Here is a 16,284-nt window from a genome sequence, read left to right on the forward strand (position 1 = left end):
CGGTTCCTGGAGCATTATAATCGAAGTGCACATTCTGTGATTTTATTCACGGGTAAAAATTGCACCGACAGTCAACGACTAACCTGGAAGCAGACCACCGTCCCAGTCATCTTCGGCTTTTTCGATCTGCATGTGATACGTACACTGTCTTTACGTGGGGCCGCATACCAGCTCTCAAAATTATGTATATATGTGGCCCCCTCAGGGAAGCAGACCCGTAGGCTCATTTTATTTTATGAATGGTGGCTCAGAGATTTCCGATCTCGTTCCAGCCCAGGCGGCTTCCCCACGTGCCCCTGGAGGCCGCTCGTTGTGCGCACACACCCACCCGCCCACGGGCACGCTCTCTTTTATTTCCTCTGACACCTACAAACAGAATGGCAGGGGACTTCAAACGCACAGAAAAGCAGCTTGACCTGCTGGCTGAGTGCCTGTTGTTGGTTTATTTCAGTTCTGAGCTCCGCGGCTCATGGCCTGCAAGCTGATCAGCTTCTCCCTTCTGAAAGCGGCAGGACTGACTCAGCGTGGCAGAAAGCACTTGAGATAGAGACCGGCCCCTGAGCACACTCATCAAGGGGGCGTGCTTTGGGGCCCTGATTCCCTAAGGAGCCATCCGGCCCTGGGCAGAGACCTTATTCCGCTATTGGCCTAGAAAGGCCAGGAAATTCCTCTTTGATGTTGAAAAAGAACAAGAGAATGAAGGACGGAGGGACGGAGGGACGGTGGGGAGAGAGAAAGGGAGGAGGAGGAGGAGGAGGAGGAGAGAGAGAGAGAGAAGGGAAGGCATTGCAGATAGGCAACAAGAAGGCCACCATGATTTAACCGAGCCAGAAAGGATACTTACTGCTGACTAACTGGCCCACGCTCAAAGCCGAAGAAGAGGAGGATGAGGAGGAAGAAGAGGAAGCCTGCCGGACGGGGCTTTGAGACATGGATGCTTGGCTGTGAGCCAGGTGCAGAAGGCTGCCTTGGGAGGCTGCTTGACCCACTGACGTCTGGGAGGGTTGGTGGAGCTACATGGGAGGGGGATGTAAAAAATACACACAGGAGTGAGAAATCAGCGGGGGAGACACCAGAGGGTAGAAGTTTCATCTGGGGTTGAAGCATTGTATTTCCAAGAACATTATACTTCTCAGGAACAGTGCAAACTCTACACCAACTGGCAGGAATTTTTTTTTTTTTTTTGTATATAATATGTTGCTGCTTGCTTGACAGGCATTTTATTAGTAATCCTAAATATATTATTAATTCCCCACTTGGCTGGCAGGAGCACCCAATTTTCTACCTTTCTCGACCACAGTGTGTAGCTGGACTCTTTTCTGCCTGTTCATACAATTATAGCGCACTTGACAGGCCTCTCCGGGAGGTACAGATAAAATACAGTGTTTGCAATGAACTTGGAGTGCGCAACTCAGGCTCATGGGTGTGACTGCGCCCAAGCGTTTTGGCTTCTGTAACTGGTAGTTTTAGGAAAGTTCCCCTTTAGGCTGAGTATGAATTGAGTCTAGGAACTGTCTGTTCCCCCCGATCCAAGAATCTGGCTGGATTACTGTAAAGTGGGGGAAGAACGTTCTCTGACGTCCTGTAGGAAATGGAGAGATAATTTGGGGCAGCCGGGACAAAAACATCCAGTAGTTGTAGCTTCCAGTTGTCGCTTTCTTACTCTGCACTACTCCATGTTAAGGACTTTGAAACCCTCGATCATTTAATTCTTATATCGGCCTGTGAAGTGGTGTTATTTTGACCTCTGTTCTGCAGACAAAGAAGCTGAAGCTCTGAGAGGTTAAAGGGTTTTGTGGGTTCATCCGGTAGGTGTTGGGGAGCTGATGTCTGGATGTCAAAAGTCTGGCCCGGAGGTTCGAGCTCTTAATCATCATGCCAGAAGCAAGAATTAACCTAATTTTCAAAATTCAGTGTGCCTTGAGAAAGGCTGACTTTATGTCCATTTCTTCATGACTCCTTTAGAGGCTCTCAAAGGCTGGTTGTTCTGGGTGGTGAGAGAAGCCCAGCTCAGGAGAGGAAGGTTGGAGGGAAGGGAAGCAAGTGCAAGTACCAGGTCCCCTTGAAGGCCCACGAGGGGTCTTTCTCCATCTGTGTGTTGCCCTCCCCTTCCCCGCCGGCCGGGAAGTTGACACAAAGCGGGCAGGCAGCCCAAGGCCCTGGACAGGCACATGATCAGCCTCAGCCATTGTGTCCTTTGTGATTGGAGATGGCCCTCCTTGGTTTACGAACTGCTTTCGTAGCCATCTTCACACTCACAGAGGTGTAGCAGAGTTTCTACAAAAGGAAGTCAGCTGGGGAGTAAAATCAGGTCAGGCCCTGAATGGTGGTTGGCCCTCCCACCAAAGTTCATGGCCTCACCTGATCTCTGACCACCTTCTCAGGATCTGACAGCCAGCCTGGGACTGCCAACTGCACCTTTGTCACTGTTTCCCTGTGTGTTGTGTTGTGTGTGTGTGTGTGTGTGTTCATTTTTTCATTCAAATTTACCAAGAGATCATTTATACATAATAAAATATACCCATTTCAAGCATGCAGTTTGAAGAGTTTTGTCGAATAGATACTCTGTGAAAGCACCATCATAATCAAGACGTAGAACTGTCTTTCCCATCATTCTGTAAAGTTCCCCCATCCCCTTTGAATCAGTTTCCCCCACTGGGACAGTGGACTTTCTGTCACAACGGACTCGTTTGGCATGATTCTAAGAACGGAACCTTACAGTGCGTACTCTTCTTTTATCTGGCTTTTTTGGCTTGAATACTGTTTTTAAGATTCATTTTGTTGCATGTGTCAGCAGTATCATCGTTTTTTTATTGCTGAGTAGTATAGATAGTATATATTTGTAGTGTATATCTCTATATTTATAAAGATATCTATGCCACAAGTTGCTCATCCGTTCACCTGTTGATGGACATATGGGTTATTTTCAGTTTGGGGCTATCAGGAACAGAGCGGTCGTAAATACCGACATTCGGATGTTTGTGTATACCAATGTTTTCATTTCTCTTCTGTAAATACCTGGGAGGGGAATTGCGGAATTCTTGCCTCGTACTATAAATGCATGTTGAACTTTTTAAAGAAACTATCAGACAGACTGATTTCCACTATGGTTGTAGCATTTTGTGTTCCCACAAGAAATTTTCGAAAATTCCAGCTGCTCTCCATCCTTACCAATGCTTTGGGTTTCTCAGTCTTTTAAATTCCTTAATGAGTTTTTAACCATCAATTAACATTTTAGTCTCAAACAGCTGTTAGTAAGGTGCTACTCTGGAAATACATAAGGAGCTCTTTCCTCTTCTGGTCCCTCGTGGTAATGCTTTTTTTTGCTCCCCGGGTTCACATGACATCCCCATGCAGCAGATACACCGAGCATGATTACGAGGAGTGAATGACTGTCCCAGATCAAGTGCTCTGGAGCACATTAGAACCCGGGCTCTCATTCATAGCTCTGGGCTCCTTCCGGATGCCATCTTGTCCCCCTTCAGAATTGCTTCAAGTTACCTTTCAAGTGCACGTCCTTACTGTTTCTGAACTGTGCTAAATGGAGGCTATATTGTGAATAAAAGATAGTGATAATTGACATGGAACCCAAATTAATATGCATCAAGTATATGTCCCAAAGTAATTAGCCAATCTACCAAGCACATAATCAACAATTGAATCCAGTAAATTTTATTCTGTAGGGACACATATTAAAGATTAAATCTATTTTTAATTTGCTTAATAAAAGGTGATGGATATTTGCATGTCAGTCTACCTCTTGTAACTTATTGAGTTGTCCTTCTAAATATTGTGACTTGACAAAAACTAGTCACAGTTTTGAGTCACTGGATCATGAGATAGCCTTCTATTTTACCATTCCATCAATATTTTATTGGCCCTGGGTGTGGTAAAGTACCATCAATGAACTGGGTAAGACAATAATCAATTAAAATTTTCTTCCTCAGATATAACTCAGTAGAGAAGCAAATTAATGGGTTGCAGCCTCACTAAGGACTCAAAAAGCAAACTAAGGCTTATGCATTAAGTCATGCAGGAGAAGGAATTCAAGAGGAAAATAAAAGAGCTTGTGCGGTGTCCACACAGAGAATGAGATGACTCTAAGATATCTAAGAATCTAAGAAAGATACATTTCTTCCAAAGAAAATAAGCATTTTCTTTTTAGGACGTTGGGGTTCTGCTTTCCCTCCAGAGTTTAACCAGACAATATGGAGAGACCAAGAAAAATTCTGAAAAGTTCTTACTTATCAAGAATTGACATTATATAAGCAGTAGCATCCTTACTGGAGCCCATATGTCTCCTTCCAATGTAGGGAATGTATAAACACGTATCTGTTAATTCTAGAATCACTTGTGAGTCCAGATGGAATAGCCTTTTGTACACATCAAAATGAGCCCAGAGATTGACCCTCTTTGATACCTTCTTCCCTCAGAAAAAGAGGATGTTAGAGTAATACTTCTGTTACTTCCCAACCCTAACACTGTAATTCTTTGAGGTAAATGACAAAAAAAAGCTTTATCTATGATATTTTTAGCCTAATGATTCTGATGCATTAATCTTTAGAAATATCATACTTAAAATACATGTATCAAATAAAGAAAGGGAAAGCAGAGATTTAAGCTACTTCATGAAACAACTGTGGGTTTCCATATAAAAAGTTCAAAGACTTTAAATAAGCAGCATTAGAAAAATGTCATTTAATTAGATGTAGTTTTGCAGACCCTGACTTGAATCTGAAAATCATGTATTGTACTGCGCAATTACTGGCAAAAGAAATAGGTGTATAAATACCTCAAACATAACTGACCATAAAAAGTGACATAAAGTGCAGGGAATTAGGGAATAAGGGGGAAGCCTGGAGGAAAAGCTTCTTTCCTTTTCCAGGAAGGGAAAAAGGAGAACTTGGAAGCTTCTTGTAGAGGCAGTTATTACATTGCCTTGATCTTGAGAAGCCAACTACATGGGTACCATTGATGGGATGCTTGTCACGTGTTTTTGCGTGTACTTTTAAATTTTGGTATTAGCCCTCTTGGTTAGATGATGGTGTTGTACTTACAGAAGAGGAAACAGACTTAAGATGGCTTAGCTGGGGTCACACAGCTGGTATAACTGAGCTTTGAGTCCAGAGAAGTCTGACCCAGGAGCCAGAGCTCCTTCCAGCAGGCACACCGCTGCCCCACTCCTGTCTACCACTGGAGGCAGGTATGAGTCAGGGAGATAGCAGGAACTCTAGCTGGGCGTGTGGGAACAGACCAGGTGTGTTCAAACTGGGCATGCTGAGCTACATTCTAGAGCTGATCAGCATGAGCGTACATCGTGGTCTATCATTTTGAACACATCTCATCTCTTTTTGTTAAATATGACAATTTAAGTATTTTTCCATTTAGGATTATTTTCTACAGGTCCTGAAGTATTTAAAAAATATCATATTTTTTAGGGAAACATGGTAGTCAGAGGTGGCCAGAGCATTATGACTTACTTCAGTGTCGTCTGGGACACACCTCGGATGGGGTTGTCTATAGATTGTCCTTTGTTTAATGTAATGAGTCCCAGTTACTTGGAGCACCCCACATTTACTTTCCTCAGTATCCTGTTTGTATGATCATATTTTCTATTTACTCACTACACTCCCTCTGTGCTGCCTAAAGGAGCTGGAATTTATTTTCATCTAAGTTCCAGGAATCCCTTGCTTGCCTTTTACTGGGCTGTAAGTCAGATGTAAATAGGCTGTGTTATGGGCTGAAAAGTGTTCCACCCCAAATTCGTATGATAAAGTCCTAACCTCCAGTATCTCAGAATGGGACTATAATTGGAGATCGGGTCTTCAGAGAGGTAATTAAAATGAGGTCCTTAGGATGGGCTTCATCCGGTATGACTGGTGTCTTCCAAAGAAGAGATTAGGACGCAGACTGGAAAAGAGGGGAGACCACATGAAGACACAGGAAGGAGGTGACCACCTGCAAACCCAGGAGAGGGGCCTTAGGGGAAGGCATCCCTCCCCAAAACAGTGATCTTGGACTTCCAGCTTCCAGAACTGTGAGACAATAAACTTCATCGTACCTATGGCATTTTGTTATGGTAGCCCAAGCAGACTCATACAATTTGAGAGCACAGAGTCAACAAAACAGGAGAGGGAAGGGGCGATTCATGTTAGCCTGGGCTTTGCATTACCCAGGGGAGGAGGGAGGAATGTCCATCTCCTCCAGGAAATGGCAAAAAGGGAAGGACAGGATTTGGGGTCTCAAAATCTTCTCCCTCATTGTTTTTCAGAGGCTGGCTTCGTTGGTTTGTTTGTGTTGGTTGGAACTGAAGGGTGTTTAATATATTCAACAAAAGTAAATTCAAGTGCAAGCATGCTTTATAGACGTTCTTGCATTTCTATGCCCTTGGCTCCCTGTATAGCTTCCATGGGTAACATAGTATATCCTTAATAATGTTTTAGTTTCTGGAATAAAGCATCTCTTCCAATTGAATCCACAATTGCTACAAAAATAAGTGGAGGTGACAAGTGTCTTGGAAGTGGAATAAAATGTGGAATGTGCTAGACAAGTTGGAAAAATGAGTGCATATAAAGAGTAGAATTCAAATGGAATTAAATATAGAGAGATTAATTTAGGGAAGAAAAAAATCTCCAGTTATGCCAAGGCCAAATGGAGGAGGTCTGGCCTTTTACAAGTATGTCAGGGAGCCATAATGAATGCCAGGCTGTATCCCCAGGTGGTGTGATGAGAATGTGAACACAACCCCAAGAGTTCTAGCAGGAACAAGAGCATGAAGGAGGACATGGTGATTCTCCCTCCCTGCACTGGCTGGCATTTTTCTGAATACCTACTGTGTACCTTATAATAGCCTGAAGAGAAATTAAGTCAGTGGGTCTCAAGATATAGCATTCGAATCACCTGGAACGGCTGTTAAAACACAGATCATACCCCACCCTTGCCTGGAGGGTCTGATGCAGTAGATCTGGGATGAGGCTCAAGAATTTGTATTTCTAACAAGTTCCTAGGTGATGCTCATGGTTGGGGGACCACACAAAGGTTCTGAAGGAGCTTTTCTTCAAAAAAGGGTAAAGGAATAGGATTTATTATGCCCAGACGAGAGAAGCAACAGCTCAGACTTAATAAGAACCTTCAAGAATGAGGAGGACATAATGATCACCCGAGTGTTACTGAGCTGCTCATTCTATGGTGGGTAGGACAGGAGCCCAGGTCTTAGATTTGCTAAGATTTAGAGTTTACATCAGGACAAGCCAGCCTGAAAAATTTTGAGGACCTGAAACATGACATGAAGTGGAGATTTGAATTCCCTTCTGGAAGTCTTGAAAAAAGCAAGGAGGCAGCTGTCCTTGCGGCAGTGTCCAGGGGACTCCCTGAATTTTCCTTCTAGTTCTCTCCATGACCCTGAAACAGCTCTTTAATCCGGCAGGAAGAAGAGCCCCAGAAGTAAGCCTCGCTCAGGCACTTCCGGTCTGCAGCGGAGTTAAGCACCGGAAGCGGAAACACCAGTGGACGCAAGAAAGCGTCACACTTAGGCACTGGAGGCTGAGGGGAGATGAGGAGAGGCGGCATGGGGCGGCGTTCAGGGAGATGCCTGCACACGGGCAGGCAAGGCCAGGGGCATTCCTAAGAAGCACCAGGGACACACAACGACGGGACAGAGCAGGGCACAAAACCAGGGAGTGCACGTAGTTGAGAGGGTAAGGTGGGCGAGTGCGGCGGGCCAGAGGAACGTGTTAACATTCAGAAAAGAGGTGACTAGAGAAGGCCGTGCTGTGTGGACTTCTCAAGCTCCTCTGCAGGTGCTGACTTGGAAACTACAGCAGGGGAACCGGCAGAAGGCACGGCCAGGCCTGGGCTGGGCTGCTCTGGAAGCATGGCTCTGAGACGCTGCTGCCCGTAAGTGGGCAGCGATTACCCGAACGCCATCGACTGAGCCCCCACTGTGGGCAGGGCCCAGAGCGAGGCCAAGTCAGTCAGTCAGTCCCCGTCTTTCGGGCAGGCTTAGATACCTAATAACAGCACAAGTGATGAAAATGAATGGAGCGGAGGGGAAAGCAGAGAGGAGGGAGCGTGTAGGGAAGCTTCGAGAAGGACAGAGGGACGGTGGCCGGAGTTTGCCAGACAGAAGCGGTGGGAAAGGCACTGCGGGCCAGGGCACTGTGGGCCGGGCTTGGCAGGGAGTGACAAGGGGAGACCGGAAGGCGAGATGCCCAGCTGTGTGGCTGGAAGGTTAAAGGGCTCTTCTGCATTGGAGCCAATGATACCGGTTGCATCCATTTAGGAAAACTCCTATGCTATTTCAGATCCCTTGTGGGTGGAAACGCCTCATTTATGTCTCATTGTGGGTGGCTCCGAGAAAGAGACCAGGGACCACTGTTACAGGCAGGCAGGGGCTGGGAAGGACAGCTGACTTTCAAGAGCAGGTAAGGGAGTGTATGTTGTATTTACTTGAAAGACAAATGAATGGATTTGGATGAGCAGATGGCATTTTGGCTGGGGGGGGGCAATTTAAATGAACTACCTTCCCTTGCTTTCCTGTTAACACCAAGATTGCTTTTTGAAGAGAAGTCTTATGCCTTCGTAGATGGCAGTCTCCAAGGCTTATATCCACGGCCTTTAATTTTCGAAAAATTTCATTGCTTTGATTTTACAGATTGCAACATTTTTTCTTTTCAAATGTCCCTACACTCTTAAGGGTGCTAAAAACTCCTAAATTTTGTTGGAATTTAGTCAAAGGGAGAATAAATATACATAAAAATGATGTCTGTGCTGCTTATGGACAAATCATTAATTCACAGTCACAGGGTTATAAAGGGATCTGGGGCCTCTCACTTTGGTAAGGAGTTAGTTCACCATAATCCGCAGTAGCTGGAGAGTCCCACAGAAGGAAAAAAGGCTCATTTCAAAATCCACCAAATATTTTGGATTACATAGCCTTTTATCTTTCATGCACAGAAAACTACTTACATCTTTTTCTGTTTTTTTTTTTTTTAAATCTAGTCTTTTTCTGACTTTTATTCTCTTGCTTTGCTCACCAAGAATCTCTGCTGTGATACTGTGAAGGCTGTATCTAGGACCATCAAGTTGTGGTATATTTTTAAGAAATATTTTGCTTGCATTCCAGGTGATAACTTTGCAGTTTTGCAGTCTTTTATCATTGGAATAAATCATCATCAAGAGTAGCTGAGGGTTCCCTCTTAGCTTTTATTTATTTATTTATTCATTCATTCATTCCACCCTTAGATTTTATTCAGGTTCCTTTAATTAATGCTAGGCAGATGTAAAAATAAAGTTAAAGATGTAATTATTTTTGTTAAATTAAAATAAATCACCCCAGGCAGTCTGGTCCAAGCTACTTCACTCCATCAAAGTGAACTCCCTTCTGAGTGTGAGTTAGGGAACTTTCTGCTCCTATAATTTATGATGTATTTTACTGTTGGAACTATGCTCTTGTGAGATCAGGCATTTGTCATAAATCACATGAAAAAATAAATTGAGAAAGTTCTCTACTGTATGATAGAAATCCTTTATTTTTTAGTGGTTGTCTGTATTATATTTCTTCAATGTAAAGGGTAATATTTAAAGAAAAAAAATTGAAGACCACTGTCCTTACACCTCCAGCTCTGAGCTTTTTACTCTTCGACCCTTGGGCATTTTATGATCCGCTCTCCTCAGGATCCCAGCTTTTATATCCAGGACTCAGACTTGCTCGTCTCCTGTCAATTCACCCAACTTGTTAACTGTACTATGTGCTCTGAGGTGTTTCATGGTGTTTCAGAGCAGATGGCAAGAAACAGTACCAGTCATTCATTTCTTTCCACCATTTCCTGATATTTCCGACCAGGTTCACCACTGGTTCCCTCGATCTTTCTGGGACTAAAATAGACCACGGGCATGTGGCTAGAACAAGAAGGATGGGCCCCGGGGGAGACTGCTGTGACTTGGAATTTCAGGAAGGTTTGCTTGCCACTCTTCTCCAGCTGTGCTCACATGTTCTTTCAGCATGAAGGTACACAAGAGGCACTTGTGCACACACCGTCCAGGACAGTCCTGCTTGTAACTGACTTGAAATGGATTTGCAAGGCACACCCCCAGGGGGCTGGCTCTTTCTTAGGAGTTGCTGGGTCCCAATTCTACAGTAAAGAAGACGGCCATGGAGGTTAGAGCAGCAGAGGACCAGATGTCCCTGCAGTGATAATGAAGTTTGCTCCAGCGACCAACAGGTGCAGGGTGAGAATGTTTCTGAGGTGTGCTTACAAGAGAGGCTGCGGAAATGGATCAATGATATGTATTTTGAACAAAGAGTGAAGGGATGGCACCATATCTGTGGTTTGTTGTTGTTTTTTTGCTTTGTTTTGTTTTGTTTTGTGGGTTTTTTTTTTGCCATTTTTGGTTAGGTCCTTCTCCTGGATTAAAACCATTCTACCTCAAATCTAGAGCTGTAATTTTATGTAACTCAAATTGTCTGTCACCTACACGCCCTCCACTGAAATCCGAGGTGAGAACGAGAGCTACTTGGTATTAAATGTTGATGATTTCTAATTAATTCATCACCTTCGTGGCAATTTACAACTTGGCTTTGCTGACAGAAATAGTTTTAGCAGATTGTATGAAAAGGGGCTGATCTCATTTTCTCCCCCCTAGAGATAAATTTAGCCTAAGTTTGAACAGATAGAAATAAGTCTTAAAAAGCCAATAAAAGATAGAATCTCTTGCCTTATTTAAGGAACAATTTAGAAGGTAGAGAGTCCAATGGCATCTTGTATATAGTATAAGAAATAAGCTAGCTGAGAGACAGGGGTGGGGAGAGGGGAGCCAAGTCCTCAGTGGTATATTTTGGCAGGGACTACACCACGGCCTAGGATTAAGCTGAGGAAGAAGAGGGGTGCTGGGAGCCTTGGCTCTCCAGGCAGTAGACTTACAGATTCGGTGGGAGAACCAAAGGGCATAAGACCAGAGTTGCCATCTCTGGGAAGTGTGTTCAGGCCTGACTTGTTTTTTTTCCTCCTCCCTCAGTGGAGGAGATGTCCTTGCTGGACCCGCTCATAGATCCCCTCGCTACTCCCTCATGGCATTTACCAGAGATCTCAGGTACATATTTGTGCAAGTCTTTGATGAATGACTCATGGTATCTGTCATGTCTATGAGCCTAGCTTCCAGGAACAGTGCCTGACAAATAGCAGGTGGGGATATATCTATATCTATATATCTCGATAGATAGATAAATATTAAAAAACCAGATTTTTAAAAATATTTATTGAATAAGCAACTGAATTTCCAAGCATAGCCTTCAAGTGCCACCAAGAATGGGCTGTATGCATGGCTGGATCGGAAGCCAAATGGCTGAGATCTCTGGAAAGATACCTCTACTTTGTTACAGATGAATGATGAATCGAGCAGTGCTTTCTTCTTCCTTTTTCTTTCATATTCTATTTCCTTGCTAGATGCTTTACATTATAGAGTTTTCCAACAACTCATAAGGCCATGTACTCAGTCACGTACTCACTGTTAGTATCTGTCTTCTCCCACCACCTTTCCTGGTAGTGCACCCTCCAACTGCAAATCTGGGTCTCAGCCCGGTCCAACTTCGGCTTCTTCACTCACCCTGCTGCTGGTTTCAAAATGTTTCAAACAGAGCAGCTCCAGACTTTAAAGCGTTACAACAAAGAGAGAACTGATGTTTCTCCATTGCTTTACCCGATATCATCTCTGCAGTGTTTGACACTGTGTCTGGTTCCTCCTTTTAAAAAAACTCTTGGATGCTCGATTATTACCCTCTGGATTCCTCGCCTCCTTAACTGGCCATTTCTTCCATCTCTCGCTTCTTCTTCCATTCCTTAAAAGCTGATGTTTCCCCAAGTGACTCCGTTGTCTTCCTTCCTTCTCTCGCTCCTCCTGATTTTTCTGAAAGTTGATTTTGTTTTCAGCGACAATGTATGCACTCGCTGACTCTCAGGTCCTGTCCTGGGCGCTACTGCAATTCCAGACTCTTTGTTTCAGCTATCCGGCACGTGCTTTCATAAATTCCCATCTGTGTTTTACTATAGTCTCCTAAATGGTTTGTTTACAATCGATGTTCTGCCACTTCAGCTCAGCCTCCATCTGCTCCCCGAGTTAGAGTTGTTTTCTTGAAAAATAAAACTGAGCATGTCACTCCTCCCTTTAAATACCTCTTACAGATTTCCAGGGCTGCAGAGTAGACGGTCATTACCATCCTCATGAGCGCTTACTGTGTACCAGGCACGAATCACTTCATACAGATGGACTCATTGAATCCTCATGACCACTCTGCGAGACGGGTACTGGTTATTCCATTTCTCAGATGAGGATGCTGGGACACTGAGATGATGCGTAATGCGGTCAAGATCACACAGAGACAAAGTCCATTCTTTCCAGCTTGATTATGGAGCCCTTTCCATGAGCCTTTCTTCTATTCCATGACGCTCCAGCCTCCTTCATATTTCCCTGTCTTTGTGCCTGTGGCCTGGCATGTTGTGATTCCATCATCGTTCCATCTTCATCCATTAAGACTCCGTCCCCAAACCATTTTCTCCGTGAGAACTCAAAACTCCTCAGACAGAGTTGGCCACTCCCACCTCTGTGATGATTCTAAACCTTGTACACACCCGCCCTGTTACGGGACAGTCCCTGCTTTATTTCACAATGGAGGATTTTTTTTTTTTCCATTCACAGTTAAGGCATAAGTGGCCTTGGTTTCTTCTTGACCCCTTTTAAAGTTGTCTGAAAATTAAGTATCACCAGTATCCAAGCAAGGACGTATCCCTATTGAATTTTAGGTGGCTATTTGATTATAACTTAATATATTCATATTTGTAGCTTAGAGAACTAGCTCTTACCCATATTCTCTAAGAATGAAAAAAGAGCTACTTGCCTTTTAAAATTATTGATGTGTCAGGATTCAGGTTGGAATCTTTTGTGGTTTTATAAAAACTACCTGTCATTGATTGAGCGCAAACAGAAGACGAGTGGGAAGGAGGGGTTCCACGCAGCCACGGCTGCCTGGACGTGGGGCCGTTACCTGCTGGCCGGGCTTGATGGGTGAGAGCGTGATGCCCTGGGTGTTGATCACTGGCAGGATCTGGTTCCCGATGACTGTGGCAATGATCTGGCCCTGGGCGTTGGTCAGGAGCTGGGGGGTGATGGGTTGCACTTGAAGGCCCTGAGTGCCACCCGCTGCTTGACTCGATGGCCCCGGATTCGGCATCAGAGGGATGGTCCCAATAATCTGCAAGAGATGGGCCCAGAGGTGAGGAGCCGGGCTCTGCTCTGGTTATGCACATGCAGCTGAAGGTCACTCATGCCTTGCTCTGTGCAGGAGGCTCCCAAGAGCCAACGGAGAGACTGTGACCAGATCTGGAGGTGGTTGTAGAAGACAGAGGCAGGGCACGAGCACCTGCAGGAGAGATAAGCACATGTGAACGGGATGCATGGAAAGGCAGGGGAAAGCACCTTACTCGAAAGCAAAATCTACCTTCAGCGAAGACTCAAACCTGGGGTTTCACAGGCATCTGCTTTGTTGTCTCAGAACAGCCAGAAGATGGACTTCTCATGGCACCCAAGACCCTCTTCTAGCAGGGAAGCCACATCCCTTTCCCACAGGAGCACCTCAGACCTCCCTCACATCTTTCCCCTGCCTTGTCTCCTCTGCTCTCTCCATCCCTGCATCCTTTCACCTCCCATCCTACTCCTCCCCCAAAGTCCCCAGCAGCCCAGCAGGAGTGCGTCTCTCCACCCTGGTTCTGGCATCAGGGAGACAGGGTTGCGCTCCCAGCTCTGCCACCTACCAGCTCAGTCAGGGAGCTTCAGCATTCTGAAGGTTTGAGAGAACTGGGATCATAAACGAATGCCTGAAACTCTTAAAATAGAGTTGGAATGACAACTGAAAACGGCAATTTTTGAAAATGTGCATTTTAGATAATGTGTTTGCAACTGGGTCTTAAGGGTTAGAAGTTCAGGGCTTCTGTGGCGGGTGGCAGAGAAGGTTTCTGCTTGCGTCTAGCAGCTTCTGGCTTCAGGGAGGGGATGGGGCAGAGTGTTGCAGAAGGGACCTTGCTGGATCCGGTGATGGTGCTAAGGAGGAAGGGAGCAAAGGGAGCATGGGCAAGATGGCAAATGGTCAAGGTGTCTATGAGAGCTGGAAACATAGATCACATTCATATGTTGCTAGGGGCAAATTTCATCAGTACAGAATGAAAAGACAATCTGTCTTCCAAAGTTATGGACTCTTCTGGGGGAGTCATGGAGCTGGCGGTTGGAGGCTTTCCTCTCCCACACAGCGCAGGATGGTTCAGCAGCGCTGCTCTTGTAGTCACATTCCAGAAGTCCCTCCCGGGGGATCTGTGGTCACATGGCCTGGGGACCACAAAGACGTATTCATAATACTGTCTCCAGAAGTGCTCTTATGTCCATGGTTTCCTTTCCTTCCACGTTCTTACTTCCGCTAGGAAGTGGGCATTAGTCTGCCCCCTTTAAGTGGCTGGGACCGCGGAGGCCCAGCTGTCACTTGATGGAGGTGTTGGTAGGTGACAGCGGGGCAGTCCAGGTCCGCTGGGCCCCTGATGGCGGCGCTTCCATCATGTCATCTGGTTCTCACCGCAGGGAACACATGGGAGAGGACCCACTCTTCAGGAGGGCACTGCGTCCCATGGGAACTTCTGTCCGGACAACATGCAGCTTGCGGTCCGAGTTTATAAATGACTCTGTTTTTCTGCCCCCACAGCCCTCCAGAGAGGGCTTTGAACACAGGTTCTCAACACACGTCTTTCAGACGAATGGTTTCTAGCCTCTGCTACTCCCAAGATTCCAGAAGCAACAAGACCTGCAGGAGAACCACAAGGGCAAACACGGTTCGGTGATGAGGATCGTGACAAGAGGCACCCCTCCTGGCACGGCCGCTGCTCCCACCACAGGAGCCCCCGCGGGACGGTGCTAATGGAGCAGCTGTGTGCATACAAAGCAGCGGTGGCAGTTGTCAGCGGATGCCGATGGAGGTCACGTAACGCCTACGAGAGTGGTCAGCAGGCCCTGAGGGAGTCCGTCGCTCTGCGGGTCTCCCTGAGCAAGCCTGCGGGTCCGTCTGGCAGCATCAGCGGTGAACCCGTCCCAGAAGGGCAGCCAGGTCAGGACGAGTCCACATCAATAGACGAGAGCACATAAGTGCCGCACTGATGAGTGGTCTTGCACGGAAGCAGCTCAGGACCCAGAAGCTGTCCCTCTGACCCCACGGGTGGTGTGTAGAGACCTGGGGAGCAGGCTCCTCATCCCACACCTACACGCACCTGTCCGGTCTGGCCTCCCCCTGTCTTCGACCCGAGAAACCCCAGTCCATCGGGTTGGCCTGAGTTGGAAGCCGAGAGAGGCCAGATTGGTTTAGGTGGTGGCATTGTGGGTTCTATTTTAGGCAGCATGTCAGTATGTTTAGGAGCCCGTGTGAGTAAGTAAGCCGGGAGAAGGCTTCCGAGTGAGGCACAGCACCTGACAGCTACAGAGCCCACTGTGATGCTGGGAGGCATTTTGCTCCCAGAAGATTGACACGAGTCTCTGCTCTCCTCACGGTAATGAGATGCTTTGCCTTCTTTCCCAGTGTGAAGAAGAAAAGCAAATGCAAACGACTCTCCAGCCTTTCCCGAAAGTGCATCCTTGCTCTGAACACTGTGCTTGACATTACTAAAACATAGCGCCACTAAAACTCCTCCCCAACAGCTCCTCTTTTCTTTTGGGGGCCCCAGCATCACTTGCTGTGGCTAGCGTGGGAGCCAGAGGGATCTGGAACTGCACACCTGGAGGGATCTTTTAATAAGGAGGCTTTGCCTGCCAGGTGGGGGGTAGGGTTGGACTGTTCTAAGGTCTGGAAGCCTTCTGTGAAGCTGTGCATTTCTCATTTTTGTTCCCCTTGCAAGGGAGTTGGGATGACCATCTGGGCACGGCAAGAGCTTGGCACTGCACTGTGGGGGTTTCCCAGCATCCCCCAGTGAAATCCAGAACGCTGGTTTTCATTTGTTCCCACGCATTGAGGGTAGAGATGATCACACAGTGCGGTCTACAGATTCCCAGATGTGCCTGTTTTGTTCAGGTTGGCCCCGACTCCTCTCAAGAGGTACTTCCACAGACCTCACCGAAAAGCTTCCTCCCATCCTGATGCCAGAGAGATCTCAACAAGGAAACCAGAGATGCTGAGGCAGCCATGGTGTGAGGCTCTTGGCACTTGTGTAAAGTTAGCAGTCTACTTGTGGAAACTGTATTTGAAATCAGAGGCCTTTTGAT

At 46.2% G+C, this 16,284-nt stretch overlaps 1 protein-coding gene across 2 annotated transcripts in view; it reads right to left on the minus strand.

Moving 5' to 3' along the window:
* POU6F2 (POU class 6 homeobox 2) overlaps positions 1–16,284 on the minus strand; it is a gene marked incomplete at both ends in the record, with an annotated part of 470,710 nt that overhangs the window by 12,131 nt on the left and 442,295 nt on the right. For both annotated transcript variants that reach the window (XM_080818777.1, XM_080818778.1), the window contains 2 exons: positions 845–1,013; positions 13,040–13,246. In XM_080818777.1, the coding sequence (XP_080674903.1) occupies positions 845–1,013; positions 13,040–13,246 (376 nt within the window). The remainder of the gene's footprint in view (positions 1–844; positions 1,014–13,039; positions 13,247–16,284) is intronic.

This window comes from Martes martes (genome assembly GCF_963455335.1).
Source record: "Martes martes genome assembly, chromosome: 11".
Classification (NCBI taxonomy): domain Eukaryota; kingdom Metazoa; phylum Chordata; class Mammalia; order Carnivora; family Mustelidae; genus Martes; species Martes martes.